Raw genomic sequence first — 21,303 nt, 5'->3', positions numbered from 1 at the left:
CCACTAAAAATGCTCCAACCGGCACTGACGGGAGAATCACAGTCAATAAGTTTAGTGGACAGCAGGTTGCATTATTTCAGGAAAACCTGATAATTAAATCAGCCACACCACTAACTCTAGCACTGAGATCAATGATATAAAAACAATTCTCACACGTTAAGGTTGTTAGGAAGTTGTTTTTCCATATCTACTAGAATGTAAACATGCTTTCAAACATCCTGGTGGATAGGTTCACTTTTGGAACCAGACTTGAGTGAACACAAGAGGGCCAAACACCCAGATTTCATTTAGAAGTGAGGTACTAGGTCTAAAAACATGCAAGAGGAACCCCCAACTTGTTCAGTGTAAAATCAAAAAGACCATAAAGGAAATAATATGCAAAATGATAACAAAAAACATGATAGGATAAAGCAATTTAATAATACAGACTGCCAGCTAGAGCAGGGCGATATGACCAAAAATATTTATCACGATATACATTTGAAAATTTGCGATAACGATATAAGTGACGATATAATTGACACTAGACAAAATACTTTACAACTCCACAACTTTATTAGTGCAAAAAAAACCCCCATCAATGTATTTTCACTTAAACAAGCAGCTGTTTTTTATGTGCATTAAAGTTATATAAAAATTTAACAGTGCAAATGCAAATTCCTCGCTGACAGTTTAACCAAAAGGCATTTCCAGTGGAAACTGGCCGACATATCCTCAGCATAACCATGTATAATATCCACAAAACTTAAAAAGAGCTTATACACACACAATACGGCACTATTATGTTGAGGCACAGTTTGTATCACTCCGCGAGGCTGCCTACGATAGCTGTAATGCTCCGACAATCCATCAAGCGGTGCGGGTTCGTAGCTTAGCAAAGTCGTACTAAAACATTTGACAGATTTTTGAGCGCCGTGTACCTAAAATCGTTTCGAGGTCAGTAAGCACAACCAGAGTTCATACATAAGGCCCATTGGATTATAAGGGGCGCTGTCGATTTTCAGAAAAATCAAAGGATTGATTTTAAGTGTGCCGTATTTTCCAAAAAACACGGTAATAACGACGGCCCGCTAGCATGCGCTACCAAAAATAGTGCTTTGTTGTGTAACTGACGGATGAAAGCTACACCAGTTCCACACCACTGAAGTTGCAGCATTTTTACAAACGATTCTGGTCCATCCGCTTCATTCAACGATCTGCTTTCGCCGCCATGCTTTTTCCGCTGTGTGCGTATGAAAACAAAGGCACTGCGCATGCGCGTTTTACCCATATTCTATCACAATATTTCATTTTTCTATCGTTGCCCAACATTATTACCGTGAACGGTATGATATGGCCCAGCCCTACTGCCAGCTAATGTAAGTGACAGCCAGCCGTATAGTCTATAAGCAAATAATGTTCGTCCATCTCTACATCATTACCTTCTCTTATTATTTTTCAGCTCCAAAAAATCTCCAGGACACTGGGACAAGTACAATAAACAGCACGATTCTGGGTACTGTATTGCTCTGACAAGGATAAGTTGGTAGCAGCCGGGGTAACCAGAGGAGTACCACATCTGGGCCTCATTATCTAGTGACAGATGAGTTGTATTCTGCCGGGCAACACAGCTTGGGGCTGGGTAGAGGTGTATTCTGACAGAGGGAAATGACATCATGCAGAGAAATGATGATGATTCCTGGGCCTCGGGGAGCCATTTCTGGTCTAGAGGCATTTCATTAAGTTTCATTTTATTGGGATTGTCATTAACTGATACAGTAAAGAGAGTCTCACTGCGGTCCTGAGCTAGGTCCTTGTTGTATTTCTTGTATTTCAGAGGATCAAATACACCCGTGTGCATAAATGTGTGAATGAATGAATGCCCCTCCTCTCGTTCATCATTTTGCTATTTTCTTCCTCCTTCATGTATTCCCTTTCAAAAATGGAAATGTATGAGATTGGAGGTTTAAATTACAGTATCTGTAAAAAGTTAAATTGTGTAAGGAGAACATTGTAGGAAATGCATTAGAACTTAGACATGGGTAAAGTAAAGTAACATTGACACAAGCATGATGAGCTGCTTTCTTGCATCACTTCACTTCAAAGACTAGCACAGTCTGATGGTATGGATACCGCAGCCGCCTGTGGAGGAGCTACAAGGCATCTGTTTCTCTAAAAGCCTGAGCTACTTGTCCTGTGTGTCTGTTTGTTTATTGGTATGTTTGTTGTTAATTTTTTGGTTTTGCAATTTCCCACAAGGAAGAGCTGCAATGTACAAGAATATTCACATGAGTTTAGGACAAGTTCATCTTTTCTTTTTTCTTTTGCCTTTAAACTAATTCTCAAGACACTAAGGCAGACACTAAGGCAGAACAATATTTTCTAATGATCCTTCAGTCCTTTATCAGGACAAATTTGGTAACAGAACACAATTAATCGATGCTCAACAGGCACGTACACAGACAAATTAATCATTAAGGGGATTTAGGATTGGCCCGCCCCTCCCTGAACCTGGTTCTGCCAGAGATTTCTTCCTGTTAAAAGGAGTTTTTCCTTCCCACTGTCGCCAAAGTGCTGCTCATAGGGGGTAATATGATTGTTGGCTTTTTCTCTGTATATATTATTGTAGGGTCTACCTTACAATATAAAGCACCTTGAGGTGACTGCTGTTGTGATTTGGCGCTGTATAAATAAAATTGAATTGACAATTCTAACACTCATTTTTTATCACTTTAGTGATAAGAGGAAAAAAAGGTCCCAAAACATTTGGGTGGTAGTGTATGTGATCATGTTGTAAGGATCGCGAGTATATCTGACTGAGCCAACCACGATGCAGGTGTTTTTCTGTATACAGATTGCATGTGCAAGGGCTCTAAGTACATTCTAGGGAGTACTGGTCTGAATGTTGATAGCCCTGCAAACCCAAACAGAAGCGTGGAAAGATCGGCTCTCCAAAAACGGCATGTGCCTGAACATCAAGAAGACTGAGTACCTTGAATTGGGCCCCCAGACCAACAGTACCATCACTACGAAACTCGACCAGACGCCAGACTCCGAGTCAACGCAGCGTGGATGAAGTGGCGTCAGGTCAGTGGAGTCTTATGTGACAAGAGAATGCCAATCTATCTTAAGGCAAAAGTTTATAAGTCGATTGTGCGCCCAGTGGCACTCTACGGGTCAGAGTGCTGGCCAGCGACGACCAAGCACGAACAAGCCCTGCACACCATGGAGATGAAGATGCTGAGGTGGCCTCTGGGTCTCACACGACTAGACTGAGCAAGGAACGAAGATGTCAGGAAACGATGGGGAGTGACACCGATCACAGACAAGATGCGGGAGGCGAGGCTCCGATGGTACGGCCATGTTGCCCGTAGTGATAAGAACTCCATCGCAAAGACAGCCCAGCAATTAGATCTGGGTGGCAACAGGCCATGAGGAAGACCAAAAAAGTGCTGGATGGACCGAATCAAAGATGATATGAAGGCTGCGAATGTTACACCAGAAGATGCCCTGGATAGGAAGAAGTGGAGGAAGGCATGCAAAACAGCGGACCCTGCATCGCGGGATATGAACTGCTAGGGAGGAAGAAGACTGGCCTGAATATTGATGTGGTTGTAAGGTTTGTGTTGCATCTTGTTCTCAATTGTGAGACCGAAAATATTTTAAAGACTAATGTAACAATGGAAGAATTTCTTATTCTCATCAAGTCTTTCTATAGTTTTGTTTGTTATTAAAATTAACAAGATAAAAATTTTATAAATCTCTGTGGCAACCTGTCCAGGGGGTACCCCGCCTTTCAGCCTATGTCAGCTGGGATAGGCTCTAGCCCCCCACACTCTGCAAATGAGAACTGGATAAGTGGAAGAGGATGGATGCATACAATTCATTATGCTGCTGTATTCCAGTTCAGTACACTATCTTTAGCTGAAAGGGAGTGATGTTGTGCTGAACACTGTACAGAGATGTTGATAAAATTGATAATTACCAGTCTAAAGTTCTCAGGTGGCAAAAAGGAGATGAAAACAATGCAACGGACTGAATTAAGAGGTTAACTTTGTCTCCTGCTGTGTTACAAGCGTGAGTCTGCATGTGTTCTCTTGGCTTCAGTTTAGCTGAGATGTTTTGCTTACCCGTCATTCACATCAAGCTCACTGAACCTCTGTTTCAGCCTGTGGAGTTTTCAAAGCTCCCCATTCTGCTCCAAAGGAAACAGTGTGCTCTCCTCAGAGGCTAGCTAACGTGCTAGTGCTCTACTGAGATTAGTGCAGTCAGTCGTCGCCTCTGATTTTCAGTGGCTGTATTGCAGTGGAAACGAACAACAGTCTCTTTGATGTCGGCACTCACATATTGAAATGGAGAATGCTGTAATGCATCTGGGGAGGTTAAAAAGACCTGAATTCTTTGTTTTTATAGTATCCCTCTGTAACGACACACCGACAACCTGTGAAAATGGGCAGTGTGTAAAATGTTAAAAAAAAAACCAATGCAATGACTTGCAAATTTCATAAAACCATATTTTATATACAATACTACATAGAAGTGTTTAAACTGAAACATGTTATTACAAATTTTGAATTTGATGGCAGCAACATATCTCAAAAGTTGGGACAGGGACAACAAAAGGCCAGAAGGATAAGTGGTACTATAGGCTGAAAATAATGTGTAATATTTTATCATCAGCGCTGAAAGGTAAATACATGCTGCCATCCGCACAGTGGGCCAGATTTCCTAAACAGGGCAAAATGGCAAGTGAGAGCAATCCCCAAATAGCGCTAACAGGAGTGATTCACAAAAGTTGTGTTGTCTTACTTGCAATTTTGTGACTGTGCTGTCTTTTTAAACTTATTTTGACTGCTGTATAGATAATAGGATGCTACATAGTGGTAAACATGGTTCTGGCCAAAAGCAAAAACGAATAGCAGAAACAAAGTAACGTTAGCTTGTTATTCAAAATGTACTTAAGAAGAATTTTCACATACTCATTGATTCGCTTTACTTTAGAGCACTACCCTCATCACTGCATTTTCTGCAGCAGCAAATAGTTACTGTGCTTTTTAAAGTTTCTTTTGGCTGCTCCCTTATTCACTGTGTTGGGATCACTGTGGTGGCTAACTCAGCAAATTTATTTGGCAGATTTTGACACTTCCTAATGGGGTTAGGGTTAGAGATTTGTATCTCCTTCTGGAAGCAAACCAGGGATTTTATGCTTGTTGAGTTTAAACCACTACACTATGAGTACTACCTGCTTCGTCAGATTTTAAATAACCCTATAAAATTCTTGTTATTCCTGAAGATTAAACCAGCAGGTATGAATATTTTGGGGTGTTGCTCAATGACAAACATCACATCTGTGGTTGGTTTTCCACTGTCATTTGTCAGATGTCTGCAATGTAAACAGCACGTTTCAATGCCTTTCTCTGAAGTCAGAAGAAGAAAAATTATCCAATATTTAATTAAAAAGCACAGATCAGAATAAAGAACAAATGGAAGAAAATATAAAATTTCTAGCTGAACTGTCTCCTCCTGATCCCCCAGATTTATTTATGCATTTGGTTAAAAGGTTAAGAACTGAAAGAAGTTCTGCATTACTACACTACTGCATTAGTAAAGTTTTACCAGGCTTTGTGTGTGTAAAAAAAAAAAAAAAAAAAAGTATTTTTACCCCAAAGTCTTTTTATATGATAGAGCTGCATTTTTATTTTATTTTGTTTTATTTTATTTTTTGCCACTTTAGACACAGCAGTCTACATCTTTATGAAGTGTAAGGTTAAACTGAAGCATGTCCATCATCATATTTTTGATGGATTATATATAGGCATTAAATAAATGTTTTGTATTAAAAAACACATAAAAAATATGTAAAAAGTTTCAGACAACAGACAACTGTAAAAAGTTGTCTGTTGTTTTTAGGAATGAAGACTGGAGTGTCACCCAGCAGTTGTGAGGCAGGGTACACAGTGTGTCAGTCTGTGACACGCAGAGACAGACAACCATTTAGAATAACCTGTTAACCTCAGATGCATGTCACTGGACTGTAATACAATGAGTTTTGTACTGCACAAGATAAGCTACCAGTTGTGCTTTTTCTAAAATAACCTCACAGCTCACTCTGGCCATCAACCATCTGTTTTGTGAAGCTGGAGTTTCAGTGTTCGGCTCTTACTGTGATGTTAGATTTCCAGTAAAAGATTTACTAAAATGTTTGCTGTGTTTGTGAGCCTTTTGGGTGCAAACTGCTTCTTATATTTGACAAAGGGTTTGTTTGTTTGTTTAGTAATTCCAACAGTCTATATTATTTATTAAGGTGTTTAAATGTCCTTCATGGTTAATAGTTTTTTTTCTCCTTCCTGCTCCACTGCGTTTTGTATCCTTGTCTTCTCCTGTGGTCTGTCTTCCCCCTTCCTTTCTTTTACTATTTCTGTGCCACTGTGTCTCTGTCTGCTGTTCCCTGCTTTTTACCTGATGATGGTAGCCTGCACTACCATCATCACCTGCATATGCTGAACATTTCTGCATGCAGCACCGTGAACATGCATGGTGTGTGGCGACAGCAAGATATGCACCGCATTTACTGATAAGTTCAAGGACTAAATGGCAAACTAGTGCAAACATCTGGATGCATTTTATTGAGCTAAAGGGTTCATATAGGTCCTTAAAGTTTAAACACCACACTTTATCCATTATTTTTCAGATTTTTATTACAGGTCCTGACCAGTATAACAGTACATTTATTCACATTGCTATTGCACAGTGACTATTATTTTCTACTTGTACACCTCTGAATAAAAAAGATTTTCATGCGTGGTTAGCATATTAATAATATTGAAATCTCATTTGCATATCTTACTATAATAATAATAATATTAATGATAATAATTCATATGATTAATATTATTACAGTACATTTTAACACTGTACTACTCCTGTCACCGTTTTGTTCCACAGTTTACCCACTTTAAAAGTTATTGCTGTTACCTTGAACTAAAACCAGAATCTTGCTGTATTTGTTGAGTTTACAGTGTACCTGTGGTCACAGGGTGTCCTTTTCAAGCCAATATTAGACAAAACAGTCTTTACTTCAAGTAAAACGCAAAGCAGCACAAGTTTTCTCAGCTCTCTTTCCAAGTCTGTCTTGAGGCCTCACTCTGATGCTGAGAGCTGAAACCTCAGCTTCAAAGCTCTGTCTGTCAGCTGATTGGCTGACACAGCGAACAAACAAACTCCAAACTCACTGAAAGCCTATTGCTGGTGCTGACAGAACATTTTCATCCCATTTCTGTATCCCTCCACTGGCACACACAGATATGTTGCTGTGAAGTAAAACACCCTGCTGTGTGTGCGTATGTTGGACAGAATGTTGGATTCCTATCAAGCTATGTTGGAGGATCTAAAACAGGCACTTCTTATTATCACTCACACTTTATTTAATACATCTGCAAAGGCTCCAATGCAAAACGAAATGGTATATACATATATATATAAAAAAAAAAAACTAGCAATCTGAGGTCCTAAAAGCAGATATAAAATGGATAACACACAGGTTTCTACATACCTGTGTGTTATTGCTGAGACAGCACAGATCCTCTTTGCCACCACTTTCCACATAAAAGGCTCCTTGGGTTCGCCTCCCACAAGAACACCTTTCTAGCACATTTAATACTTACAGCATGTAGGTCAGATGACATATATATATATAAAACACCCAGCACGCCCCTGCGGGCGGTTTATCCTTCAAGCTCGGGTCCTCTACCAGAGGCCTGGGAGCTTGAGGGTCCTGCGCAGTATCTTAGCTGTTCCCAGGACTGCGCTCTTCTGGACAGAGATCTCCGATGTTGTTCCCGGGATCTGCTGGAGCCACTCGCCTAGCTTGGGAGTCACCGCACCTAGTGCTCCGATTACCACTGGGACCACCGTTACCTTCACCCTCCACATCCTCTCGAGCTCTTCTCTGAGCCCCTGGTATTTCTCCAGCTTCTCGTGTTCCTTCTTCCTGATATTGCTGTCATTCGGAACCGCTACATCGATCACTACGGCCGTCTTCTTCTGTTTGTCTACCACCACTATGTCCGGTTGGTTAGCCACCACCATTTTGTCCGTCTGTATCTGGAAGTCCCACAGGATCTTAGCTCGGTCATTCTCCACCACCCTTGGGGGCATCTCCCATTTTGACCTTGGGACTTCCAGGTTATACTCGGCACAGATGTTCCTGTACACTATGCCGGCCACTTGGTTATGGCGTTCCATGTATGCCTTGCCTGCTAGCATCTTGCACCCTGCTGTTATGTGCTGGATTGTCTCTGGGGCATCTTTACACAGCCTGCACCTGGGGTCTTGCCTGGTGTGATAGACCCCAGCCTCTATGGATCTTGTACTCAGAGCTTGTTCTTGTGCTGCCATGATTAGTGCCTCTGTGCTGTCTTTCAGTCCAGCTTTGTCCAGCCACTGGTAGGATTTCTAGATATCAGCCACCTCCTCTATCTGCCGGTGGTACATACCGTGCAGGGGCCTGTCCTTCCATGATGGTTCCTCGTTTCCCTCCTCTTTCTTGGGTTTCTGCTGCCTGAGGTATTCACTGAGCACTCGGTCAGTTGGGGCCATCTTCCCAATGTATTCTTGGATGTTCGTTGTCTCATCCTGGACTGTGGTGCTGACACTCACCAGTCCCCGGCCCCCTTCCTTCCGCTTAGCGTACAGCCTCAGGGTGCTGGACTTGGGGTGAAACCCTCCATGCATGGCAAGGAGCTTTCTTGTCTTTATGTCAGTGGCTTCTATCTCCTCCTTTGGCCAGCCTATTACCCCAGGAGGGTACCTGATCACGGGTAGGGCGTAGGTGTTGATGGCCCGGATCTTGTTCTTACCATTCAGCTGACTCCTCAGGACTTGCCTGACCCTCTGCAGGTACTTGGTGGTTGCAGCTTTTTTAGCGGCCTCTTCATGGTTCCCATTCGCCTGCTGGATCCCCAAGTACTTGTAACTGTCCTCTACGTCTGCAATGTTGCCTTCTGGTAGTTCATTCCCCTCAGTTCTGACTACCTTCCCTCTCTTTGTTACCATCCGACTACACTTCTCCAGTCTGAACGACATTCCAATGTCATTGCTGTATAGCCTGGTAGTGTGGATCAGTGAATCGATGTCTCGTTCACTCTTGGCATACAGCTTGATGTCATCCATGTACAGGGGGTGGCTGACAACTGCTCCGTTCCGTAGTCGGTATCCGTAGCCAGTATCCGTAGCCAGTCTTGTTAATGATCTCACTGAGGGGGTTCAGGCCTATGCAGAACAGCAGTGGGGACAGAGCATCTCCTTGGTAGATCCCGCACTTGATGGTGACTTGTGCTATGGGCTTGGAGTTGGCCTCTAGTGTTGTACGCCACATCCCCATTGAGTTTCTGATATATATATATATATATATATATATATATATATATATATATATATATATATATGTATGTACATATATATATATACATATATATATATATGTACATATATATATACACACACACACAGTATATACTGGGTGGGCCAGTATGGGCCATTTATATGGATACACCGTAATAAAATGGGAATGGTTGGTGATATTAAAGTCCTGTTTGTGGCACATTAGTATATGTGAGGGGACAAAATCCTCAAGATGGGTGGTGACCATGGTGGCCATTTAGAAGTCGGCCATCTTGGATACAACTTTTGTTTTTTCAATAGGAAGAGGGCCATGTGACACATCAAACTTATTGGTAATGTCACAAGAAAAACAATGGTGTGCCTGGTTTCAACGTAACTTTATTCTTTCATGAGTTATTTACAAGTTTCTGACCACTTATAAAATGTGTTCAATGTGCTGCCCATTGTGTTGGATTGTCAATGCAACCCTCTTCCCCCACTCTTCACACACTGATAGCAACACCGCAGGAGAAATGCCAGCACAGGCATCCAGTATCCGTAGTTTCAGGTGCTGCACATCTCGTATCTTCACACCATAGACAATTGCCTTCAGATGACCCCAAAGTTAAAATTCTTAGGGGTCAGATCGGGAGACCTTGGGGGCCATTCAACTGGCCCATGACGACAAATCCACTTTCCAGGAAACTGTTCATCTAGGAATGCTTGGACCTGGCACCATAATGTGGTGGTGCACCATCTTGCTGGAAAAACTCAGGGAACGTGCCGGCTTCAGTGCATAAAGAGGGAAACACATCATCATGTAGCAATTTCAAATATCCAGTGGCCTTGAGGTTTCCATTGATGACGAATGGACCCACTATCGTTGTACCCCATATACCACACCAAACCATCACTTTTGTTGTTCCAACAGTCTTGGAGGGATCCATCCAATGTGGGTTAGTGTCAGACCAATAGCGGTGGTTTTGTTTGTTAACTTTACCATTCACATAAACGTTTGCCTCATCACTGAACAAAATCTTCTGCATGAACTGAGGGTCCTGTTCTAATTTTTATTTTGCCAATTCTGCAAATTCTGTGTGCCGATCTGGGTCATCCTCATTGAGATGCTGCAGTAGCTGGAGTTTGTAAGGATGCCATTTGTGAGTAGCTAATATCCACCGAAGGGATGTTCGACTAATGCCACTCTCCAGTGACATGCAGCGAGTGCTGCGCTGTGGGCTCTTGCTGAATGAAGCTAGGACAGCCACTGATGTTTCTTTATTAGTGACAGTTTTCTTGCGTCCACATTTTGGCAAATCCAACAGTGAACCAGTTTCACGAAACTTAGCAAGCAGTTTGCTAACTGTAGCATGGGAGATGGGTGGTCTCGTAGGGTGTCTTGCATTGAAATCTGCTGCAGTGACCCGGTTACTGCGTTCACCAGATATCAACACAATTTCAATCCACACCTCACGTGTTAACCTCTTCGACATGTCAATGGCTGTGAACAAAGAGAAACTTGTAAATAACTCATGAAAGAATAAAGTTACATTGAAACAAAGCACACCATTGTTTTTCTTGTGACATTACCAATAAGTTTGTGTCACATGGCCCTCTTCCTATTGAAAAAACAAAAGTTGTATCCAAGATGGCCGACTTCTAAATGGTCACCATGGTCACCACCCATCTTGAGGAGTTTGCCCCCTCACATATAATAATGTGCCACAAACAGGACTTTAATATCACCAACCATTCCCATGTTATTACGGTGTATCCATATAAATGGCTCACCCTGTGGCGGAAAATTAACACTGCACATGACTCTGAACACACCATCCCCACTGTCAAATATGGTGGTGGCAGCATCATGCTCTGGGGGTGCTTCTCTTCAGCAGGGACAGGGAAGCTGGTCAGAGTTGATGGGAAGATGGATGGAGCCAAATACAGGGCAACCTTGGAAGAAAACCTCTTGGAGTCTGCAAAAGACTTGAGACTTGGGCGGAGGTTCACCTTCCAGCAGGACAACGACCCTAAACATAAAGCCAGGGCAACAATGGAACGGTTTAAAACAAAACATATCCATGTGTTAGAATGGCCCAGTCAAAGACAGATCTAAATCCAATCGAGAATCTGTGTCAAGATCTGAAAACTGCTGTTCGCAAACACTGTCCATCTAATCTGACTAAGCTGGAGCTGTTTAGCAAAGAAGAATGACCAAAGATTTCAGTCTCTAGCTGTGCAAAGCTGGTAGAGACAGACCCTAAAAGACTGGCAGCTGGAATTGCAGCAAAAGGTGGTTCTACAAAGTATTGACTCAGGGGGCTGAATAATTACGCACACCCCACTTTGTAGTTATTTATTTGTAAAAAATGTTTGGAATCATGTATGATTTTCGTTCCACTTCTCACGTGTGCACCACTTTGTTTTGGTCCTTCATGTGGAATTCCAATAAAATTCCAACACTGTCCACACCTTCTGTTTGTGAGGGCCAGCCACGAGGAGAAAGTTTGTGAAATGAAATAATCATACAGGAATAGGAGCTAAAGAGAATGAACTGAACACCTGCACCAAAGCACAGTATAAGAAAAAAGAAGGCATCACGCACAACTACTGTAGTAGAGTCCGAGAATAAAAAATATAGAGATGAAAATTGGTGTAATAAGTTCATTTTAAGTGTTTTATTTTTTTGATATTTGTTGCCACTCTGGGGGCCACTCCAGTGTTGCAGATCAGATGGTTCTGCAGTGTGACAGAATAAAGGAAAAGAACACTGTGCAGGGTGTTTTGCTGTCAGGTCTCAGTGACCTCTGTGATGAAGCATTCCTATCTTTATGGAACTGTTCTCTCCTGGGATGATAGTCGCCCCCATCGGTAGAGCACTCGGGCTCACCGAATGTCTGATTTTTGGAACATTGTCTTGGACAGTGATCTCCCATGTTTTCAAATTTATAGTGAGACCAGATCATGCAGAAATAATTGTTTATTTATCCTTACAACCCAATTGTACTTCAGTCGTAAAGATGATGAAAGAAACCCCCAAAATCAGTTACATCCATCACTATTATCAACAATGAGAAAAATCAGTAAGAATCAAAGAGAAAGAACACAGACGCACCTTACTAAGACACTAGCAGGGTATCAGTCACAAAAGATCATTGAGACAATGTTTTTCGTTTGTCTTTTGTTGGTTATATTTTAAATAAATTCTCTTTTCTTACAGTGAACCTGCTTGACTTTTATACTTACTATGAAACATACACCTACAAAATCCTAAAGTCAAAAGTCAAATCTTTAAATTATTATTTTCTTTTTAATTCTTCTAAAGAAATATTCAGATAATGACACATTTGTTTACTTCCAGCTGTTTTTTAAGGGTGTAATATTCTGACGTTTTTCATCAGACCTGGATGCTGATCAAAGCAGCGTCTGTCAGTCTGCTGACTAACGCTGCTAAAAACCATAACCTCTGAGTCACTTCTGTTTTAGAAAACTTTCATCGCTTTATCTGCCGGGGCACGCACCGCAAGCCACCGCTGTTTATCGAATCATATCATAATCACAACAAACCGCTTTGGAACTAAAAGTGGACTTCAAAGCTGTAGGAAAATATTTTTGGCTGCCTTTATCCTTTCTTTATTTCTTTCTTCATTAAACCATCTGGACCTTCTTCCTCTTTTTTCTTGATCTGTCCTTCCAGTTTCCTTCCTCCTCCTCTCTTATATTCTACCTCTGTCTCATACATTTCCCTCCTTAAGCCCACATTCACCATTTCTCCCTTATTTCCCTCTCAGCCATCCTCTTTCTATCTATCCTTCCATCTCTCCATCCTGCTCTCTCTGACATGTCTTTGTGTTTCCTGTCCTTTGTGAAACCCTCCTCTCTGTCACATCTTGTTTTCCTCGTTCTATCCTGTTTTAATCCAGTCCCCCCCCCCCTCTTAGGACAGAGTCACGCTATTGGAGGAAACGGGTGAATAGTAAGCGCTGAGTGACAGGTTATTCTGGTCCGACTGTGGAGGTAAACATCTCGAGGTAATGGAGGTAAACGTCCGGTCCGTTGGCTGGGTGGTATACAAACAATAGGCCAGTAGGTTCTGGTTGGGCAGTGACACAGTCCGGATTGTCTGGTGGGCCAGAAAACTCACACAAACTAAATGAATCTAGTCTACTCTTCCACAACTAACTGCAAAATTCTTATTTTCATATCATAGCAAAACACTTCAGTGAATCACCTTGTCCAAACTGGCAATGTAATTTTTCATTTAATTTTTATTAATAGTTTCTCAATGTTCAAAAATGTGGAAAGGTCAGACTAAGGACCCGGTAATAAGGTTTACTTATAGACTTTGATATTCAGGTAGTCAGATAGTCAGGAAGGGCATCCATGTAAACCTGATTACCTATAACAAACTTAAACAAGACAACAAAAACCCCCAAAAAAACCAAAATCATTTCCTGTACAATTAATACTTCAGTGCTGTTTTGTGGTGGTCGTTTAATTTCACTAACTGTAACTTTTTGTAAAAAGGATTTTATCCAAGCCACCAAAGTGGTTAAAATAAAACTAGGTATTATAGATGAATGCTAATATAAGGGAGTTCATGTACAACAAGATAGTTTCTTACATGCACAACTAAATTATATATTTAAAAAAATCTTCAGGTTACGTATGTGGCAGTCTGCTGTTCTTTCACAGGATGCTGGATCAAAGAACATAGCAGGTAGGGGTTGCTGTTGTTTCTGTAGTTTGACCTCACAGTAGCAGCTGGGATCAGCCCCTAATCTATTTATTATTATTAGTATTATTAAATAAGAGACAGTTACCTGCTTACCTCATCTTTTTGGTTTTTGTTGTTATTTTTTCCCCAGATTTCCGTTGCATTTGTTGACCTGCCATCCTGTTCTGGTGATGATAAAGTCAATCTGCAGGCTCAGAAGTCAAACTGCTACATTTGAAAGGTAAATAGGGGTCACGTGTGTAATTTTATGTGTGTGTGTGGTACGGCTGTCTGTGCAATAAGCATTCTGTGTGTACACGCACACTCTAGCAACCACACAAAAACATACTTTTCATGTGGGACGTCTCCATGTTATGGCTGGGTGCTCTCAGAGATGGAGAGTTAGTGGAGATGCTGAAGATAAAGAGAAGCAGACAAAATGTACTAGCAGTGCTTACAGCAAAGCCACGGCAAGAGGTTTCATCTGTTCTTCTGGGCTAGATATTCTCAGTTCAGATAAATGGTAACATTTATTTAAACAGTCACACATTTTTGCTTTCTTGTCAAACTATCCATTGTTTTTCAACAAGGCCACGAGAGTGAAATGTAAAACTGTGACCTCAATCCCTCAGACCACCCTGATTAATGATGCTGTTGCTTCACGACAGCAGTAGCATCGCGATCAAGTCGTAGTGGATCAAGTCACAGTCATATGTTTCATATTGATACTGTTGTTCGGTTAGTTAGTTGTTCCGACAATTAAAAGCTACAAAGTAGCCTTTCATTTTGCCTGAATCCTTGAATCTCTTGAATTTTCTTACCACATGAATTTTATCTTCCCCTGTTTCTTCCTCACTGCTAGCTTGTGCTAGCAGCAACAGCCTCCTGTGACTGAGAGGCCTGGTTACTAGTTGTTACTAGTTGTTGCTGGTACTACTGCTCACAGTGCAGCAGTTAACATGTTGGTTAATTTGACACATTCTGCTGCATCTATTTTCAGATTTTCAGCTCCACCTTTTCACCACTTGATCTACACTAAATTTATTCTACAAGCTCCGTGAGCGCACAGTGAAGGTAGCGGAGGGGTTGGTCTGATTGGGCAATCCAGTGTCAGTAATGAAAATAAGTGAATGGGCTGCTGTCAGTGCTTGTACAGCCAGTGTGCAGCAGTCCTTGAGGCTGGCAGATGCTGTCAGAATGACGTTTGGGGTTTAAATTGTAAGAAGTAAAGTTGAAAATTACAGAAATCTATCATTTAATTACTTTGGTGTATTGTGAATGGCCATGGTGAGAAAATGTGTAAAATATGTGAAAATACAGTTCCCTTCACATTTACCAATGTCATGCAGTGGGCCAGATTGGAGTCTTTGCCAGGCCAAATCTGGCCTCCAGACCTTATGTTTGATACCCCTGTCCTAAACACACTTCATGTTATTTATATTATTAGTGGATGAACAATGCTTTGCTTGATGAATTCTGTTTCACAATGATAATAAGAGTCGACTTCAAGGGGTCAAAGAGCAATTATCCCTGTGGTGTCCCTTTATGTTGCACTCTTAAACACATATAACTCAGTCTTTCTTTAGACAACTGTCTCATCATATGACCAACTTCTGATCTAAAGAGCAGAGTGGGAGTCATGACAAAATGGCTGTGCATTAGTGCACACGCCACATGCTAAAAGAGATACAGCGGTTCTTTGCCAATGCCAAGCCTCCTACTGTACATTTTACTGTTATATTCTTCTTTTTCTTCTTTCCTAGCGGTTCATGTCCTGCTGGATGCAGGGTCTGCTATTTTGCACACATTCCTCCACTTCTTCCTATCCAGAGCATCTTCCGGTATGACGTTCGCAGCCTTCATATCGTCTTTGATTTGGTCCATCCAGCGCTTTTTTGGTCTTCCTCGTGGCCTGTTGCTGCCTCCGGTCTAATCGTTGGCCTGTTTTTGCAACGGCGTTATCATCAGTGGCTCGCCCTTGATGGTGATAGTGCCGTCAGTCTGGGGGCCGCATTCGAGGTACTCAGTCTTCTTGATGTTCAGGTGCATGCCGTTTTCGGAGAGCCGATCTTTCCACACTTGTGTTCGAATTTGCAGGGCTGGGTGGTCTTCTGTTTCCGATAGGCTCACGTCATCTGCATACAGGAGGCTCCATGGGTGTGGTGATTGCAAGTCGGCCATCTCAGTGTCCATACAGAAGATGAGCAATAGGGGTGAGAGGGCCGAGGCCTGGTGGATGCTGACGGTGATCGGGAAGGCTGGCGATCATGGGACCACGCTTGTAACGTTGCAATAGAGCAGTTGAGTCCGTTTCACATAAGCTTGTGGGGCACCATGGGTTTGTAGCGATCGCCAAATCAGCTCGTGAGGGACCAGATCGAATGCCTTTTCCAGGTCCAGGAAGACCAGAACATTTTACTGTTACATTAAACACAGACCTTCCCAAAGTGTAGGGCCCGCCCCCCAGAGCCATTGCAGGGGGGGTGCGGTATGAAAAGGGGGGGAAAAAACCCAAAATGCTTAGACACTGCTAGCACGGGGCGCCCACACAAACGCAAAGCAGGAGATGAAGCATTGCTGAATATGTTTCCAAACCATCTTCATACTAAGCCAAAGACTAGAAAACACGGTGAAGCATATCTGCCCTTTGGTTTCACCTGCACAAGTGCCGAGGTAGGTCTCCCTGCAGGGTTGGTTTTCCCTTCGTCGGGAGCAGCGCTGGGCTCTTCAAATCACGGACAAACAGGATCCCACATTCTTGATTTTTAGTTCACAAACACTTGTTGTAATGACTAACTACTCCTGACATTTTGGAGATGTTTGCTCTTTATACAGTAAAGTCACCAGTGTGTGAATGTGTGTGTGAATGGGTGGATGACTGGATATGTAAAGCGCTATATAAATACAGGCCATTTACCATTTAAAGTTACAGTGGGATACAAATAACATCAGGCTGATCCTGCCACGATTTGTTCCCTCGGTTCAAATCACGGACAAACAGGATCCCACAGTTGTTTATGTTTTTAAACCCATTTTGCACAGAGAGGCATTTTTGGAAAAATGCATTGATAGCGATTTTGAATATTATTACACAGGAAAAAAACAACTACATGTAAAATAATTACACCGTGACGCCTCTGCCTTTCTAAATGGAGGGACAGTAACTGTGTGTGTTTATATGTAAGCATGTAAAACCTGCAGACAGTCAGATTAACAGTATTTTGTCTCAATCTGCCATTGTGCTATTCATCTCATGTAAACAATAACGTGGCGCACAGCCTGACGTGAAAAAAGGCACATACCTTTGATGTTGCGTGACGAACTCTGTATTCCTCGTCCACACGTAAACGCAAAAAAGGAGTTTTAGAAAATCTCAGTTTTCTGTGATTCGAAACGCCGTTTATGTGTGGACGAAACAGCTGCGTTTTCAAAACTACCCGTATAGGTGCGGACGTAGCGTAAAAGAGTTAGTAGTTTATTTTCTTACTACCTGTAATTTATTGCAGATTTCTTGTATTTCGACCGTGGCTCAGGGGGTTGGTTCTGTAACCAGAAGGTTGCTGGTTCGATCCCCGGACTCTCTGTCCTGGTCGTTGTGTCCCTGGGCAAGACACTTTACCCTACCGCCTACTGGTGTTGGCCAGAGGGGCCGATGGTGCGATATGGCAGCCTCGCTTCTGTCAGTCTGCCCCAGGGCAGCTGTGGCTTCAACCGTAGCTTGCCTCCACCAGTGTGTGAATGCGAGAGTGAATGAATAGTGGCATTGTAAAGTGCTTTGGGTGCCTTGAAAAGCACTATATCAATCCACTCCATTATTATTATTATTTCCTTAATTGTTTACTAAATGTTTGAGGTGTGAAATAAACCGCAATGGAGCAAAATAGGAGTGTGTGTGGTTGGAGGATGTGTTTGTGCGCATGCGTGCGTGCACGGGGGACGGGGGGGAACATTTTTCTTGTAAAACAAAGGGGGCCTAGCAAAAAAAGTTGGGGAACCACTGCATTAAACATATTATTTGCACTTGTATTTACAGTTTTTCCACTCTTTAAGACAGAATGTTAGCGCTGTTATTTCCAAAATCAAATGCTAAAAATCACACCAGCTGTCACAAACACATAAGAAAGAGAAAAGAAACAGACTGTCAATCTTTAAAAAATGAAACTGACATCAATATCCTGTCTCTGCCTCTAGGTGTTAAGCCAAGAGGGACACACACTCACACAAAGGAAGTGTGTGAGGCCCTCTCTGTCTGGCAGAGTGGAAGATGATTCTCTTCAAGGAATGGGACCACTTAGTAATTTATTCACACTGGTGGCCAATACAAACCATCTCCTAACATTACACTGTTAGATCTAAGCATGCAACAAGTCTGTGATCCTACACACCAAGAACTACACTAAGACCTGAAATTTGAAAGAACCATTCACTGCCCACAAATGTGTGGAATTTACATCTCAGCCCTTTGCCGAAGAATATGCAAACTGTGCCTTAAAGTAATTTAAATCTAGACTGGTTTTAATGTTTTTATCTTCTGTGAAAAGCACATTGAGTTTGCATGTAAGCAAATGTGCTAATAAATAAAACTGCCATTGCCATTCTGTTTAGGTGAGAAAATAATGATTTGATGGCTTGGCACATATATTGTTGCAGGCAGAATCCCTTTCACTTTAATGTACATTTAAGTTTCGTTAGTTACACAGCTATTACAGCAACCAATGAGATGCTCCAACCAAAAAGCATTAAAAATAGTCCTCATAAATACAATTACAGTAGCTTTGAGACCAACATCGCTATTAATGTGAACCAATTTTGTTTCATTTTCACCTTTTAGTTCGTGCAAGCATATGCCTATAAAAATAACTGCAAGCTTGCTAACGCTAGCTTTACTTTATCTGCAACTTAGATTCATCCGGCACGGTTTATAAATCACAGTTCATGTCAACATCCAACTCAAATCGAGAATCAGTGGCTCCTACGCAAGCTAGGCTTCCTAAATCACATTTCATCTTATTATATAAAACACTGCACCTCCAATCTCGTAACTGTTTTTAACTAACATCTGTTTAACCTCCTGGGACCTGGCATCCACATATGTGGACATCACATTTTGGGTTAAATTTTGCTCTACAAGGGCCTGATATCCACTTACAAGGACATTATACTGCTACTGTTCTATGAACAATTTTAAACAAATATCCTCATATGTGGCTCTTATTTTTCTTAAAAACAAAAATAAGGTAAAAAAATAATAAAAAAATCTGGTAATTCTTTGTTTTTACATTCATCGGGTCCCAATATGCCCGAATATCAAAGAGAAATTAAAAATGCATGCAGTGGAAGAGTTCAGGTCTTAGGAGGTTAATGCCTGTTTTATTCTGATTGTGAACTGATTTCTTAATTATTAATTACTGAATGAACATCAAGTTTTATAAAAAAACAAAAAACAAAAAGACTCTAGTGACCAAGAACATAACCTCGTTAGAGATCCCATCATATAAGCTGAGATCTTACTGTTTTTGTGACCACCAGTCACTACTTGGTGACCGGGAGAAAACTCCCAAACCCTGAAAAACCTGAACCATAAAATAATTTCCAGAAAATTTTAATTGTTTTAACTGAGCTGTTGATGAACCTTTTGACAATTCGTTGAAAGAAATTAAATCTTAATTTGTACATGTGACTTTTAATTTGTATCTTTTTTCTGTAATTTATTGCTTGAAAATGTATCATGCAATTTATTCAGGTTGTTCAGGAAAAAAAACACACTGATGGTGTAGAGGTCTTATTACATTACGTTACAGGGTTTAAGTTTTATAAAAACTATTTACTGCATGACAATCGAAGCTGTAAAGGAAACAGTAAAGTGGTGTCAAGAGATGTTGGAATTTCCTCACCCATTTGGACTAAAGTAAAACATCACCTTGTGTAACCAAAATGAAGAAACAAAGGTACCAGACAGCTACTGCTGCCGTGCTGCCACCTCCCCCAAAAGGTCTGGGTTCAGGAGGTAAGGGATATGTGGAGAGAGTGAATGAGGAGAGTGGGATACAGAGGGGTGAGGAAGGGTAGGGAAGTAAGAGGAGACCTCAGCACCTTCTTGGAGTGTTTATATAATGGTGGTAGGATATCCTGCTACATGGTGAAATCATTACAGACTTGTGTAGTCTTGGTTTGTGTGTGTGTGTGTGTGTGTGTGTGTGTGTGTGTGTGTGTGTGTGTGTGTGTGTGTGTGTGTGCGCCAAAGGTCAAAACTCTTTGTTGAATTTGTTGAATCAAACCGAGTGAGTGAGATGAGTTAGTCGTTGCATGTGCTGCACAGATCTTTATGAAGAGGAAATGTAACAGTTAAGACTGCACTGTAAAAAGTGAAGCTCAGGAATTCTAACAAAACAAACTAATGTTTTTAGTTTATGGCCATTTAAATCAAATGGGCATATTATGTGTTTAATATTAAACATGACCAACGTTTGTAGAGGTAATCCCAATAAGACCTCAGCCCGCCCTGCATTCTCCGATGTCCTCAGAGCAGATATGTCTGATCTTGCTACTAACTTACATACTTGAATTCAGCCTGTTTTAACTTTAAGATCCTTGCAGTAAAAGATGCATTATAGTGACCAGCTAAGCACTCACAAAAAGCGTCACAAAAAGAAAAACAGGTTTCAAATTAAATATATGCTGATATTTATGAAGTAATTACATGTCTCTGATTTTTTATTTTCTGTATTTGTTGTTGAGCATTCAGTAGGACGACTTCAGTTTGTTCAGAATGCAACAGTCAGAGTTCTGACATTTACTACATTTACTGAACATATTACCCCAACATTCAAGTCTTGTCACCAGCTCCCAGTTTGATACAGAATTCCCTTTAAAATTCTTCTGTTAGTTTATAAAGCTCTCTGCGGTTTGCACCAAAGGAATATCTGTGTGCGTGTGTGTGTGTGTGTGTGTGTGTGTGTGTGTGTGTTTGTGACTCATAGTCGCTTACTTTGACCTTTCAAAATAAACCTGCAGAGCTTGTTGTCAGCATGTTGTCAGTGACACAAACGCTGACATAAAAATAAAATCTGATCATTAGCATTGAATCCATTATATTGTGTTACTAACTCGCTTATCTGCTGCTCATACATGAAGGATGTCGGTGTGTCTGAGCACTTTGAAGGGGATAGAAAGGTCACAGGAAAGTCTCTAAATCCTTTAATCTTCACTGTTAAACCATTTCCATT

General features: G+C 41.3%; 1 protein-coding gene across 4 annotated transcripts in view; it reads left to right on the top strand.

The window, feature by feature from the left end:
• LOC309694289 (uncharacterized protein) overlaps window positions 1-20,768 on the top strand; it is a 38,073-nt gene extending 17,305 nt beyond the window's left edge. Inside the window, exons 3-6 of one of the 4 annotated variants that reach the window (XR_014272837.1) lie at window positions 14,229-14,318; window positions 15,841-16,096; window positions 16,202-16,377; window positions 18,269-20,768. Coding sequence is in view for 1 of the 4 variants with exons in the window: in XM_082514247.1 (XP_082370373.1) it covers window positions 14,022-14,080; window positions 14,229-14,318; window positions 15,841-16,096; window positions 16,202-16,243 (447 nt within the window). In the remaining 3 variants the exon portion in view is untranslated. Of the gene's footprint in view, window positions 1-2,505; window positions 2,526-14,021; window positions 14,081-14,228; window positions 14,319-15,840; window positions 16,097-16,201; window positions 16,972-18,268 lie in introns of those variants that run through there. The other 3 variants (XM_082514247.1, XR_014272838.1, XR_014272839.1) reach the window with 3 other exon arrangements.
• The last annotated feature ends 535 nt before the right edge of the window (window positions 20,769-21,303 follow it).

This window comes from Aulonocara stuartgranti, assembly GCF_965226115.1.
Source record: "Aulonocara stuartgranti genome assembly, chromosome: 18".
Taxonomy (NCBI): Eukaryota; Metazoa; Chordata; class Actinopteri; order Cichliformes; family Cichlidae; genus Aulonocara; species Aulonocara stuartgranti.
Note: the sequence above shows the minus strand (reverse complement) of the source record. Positions and strands in the feature narration are given on the sequence as shown.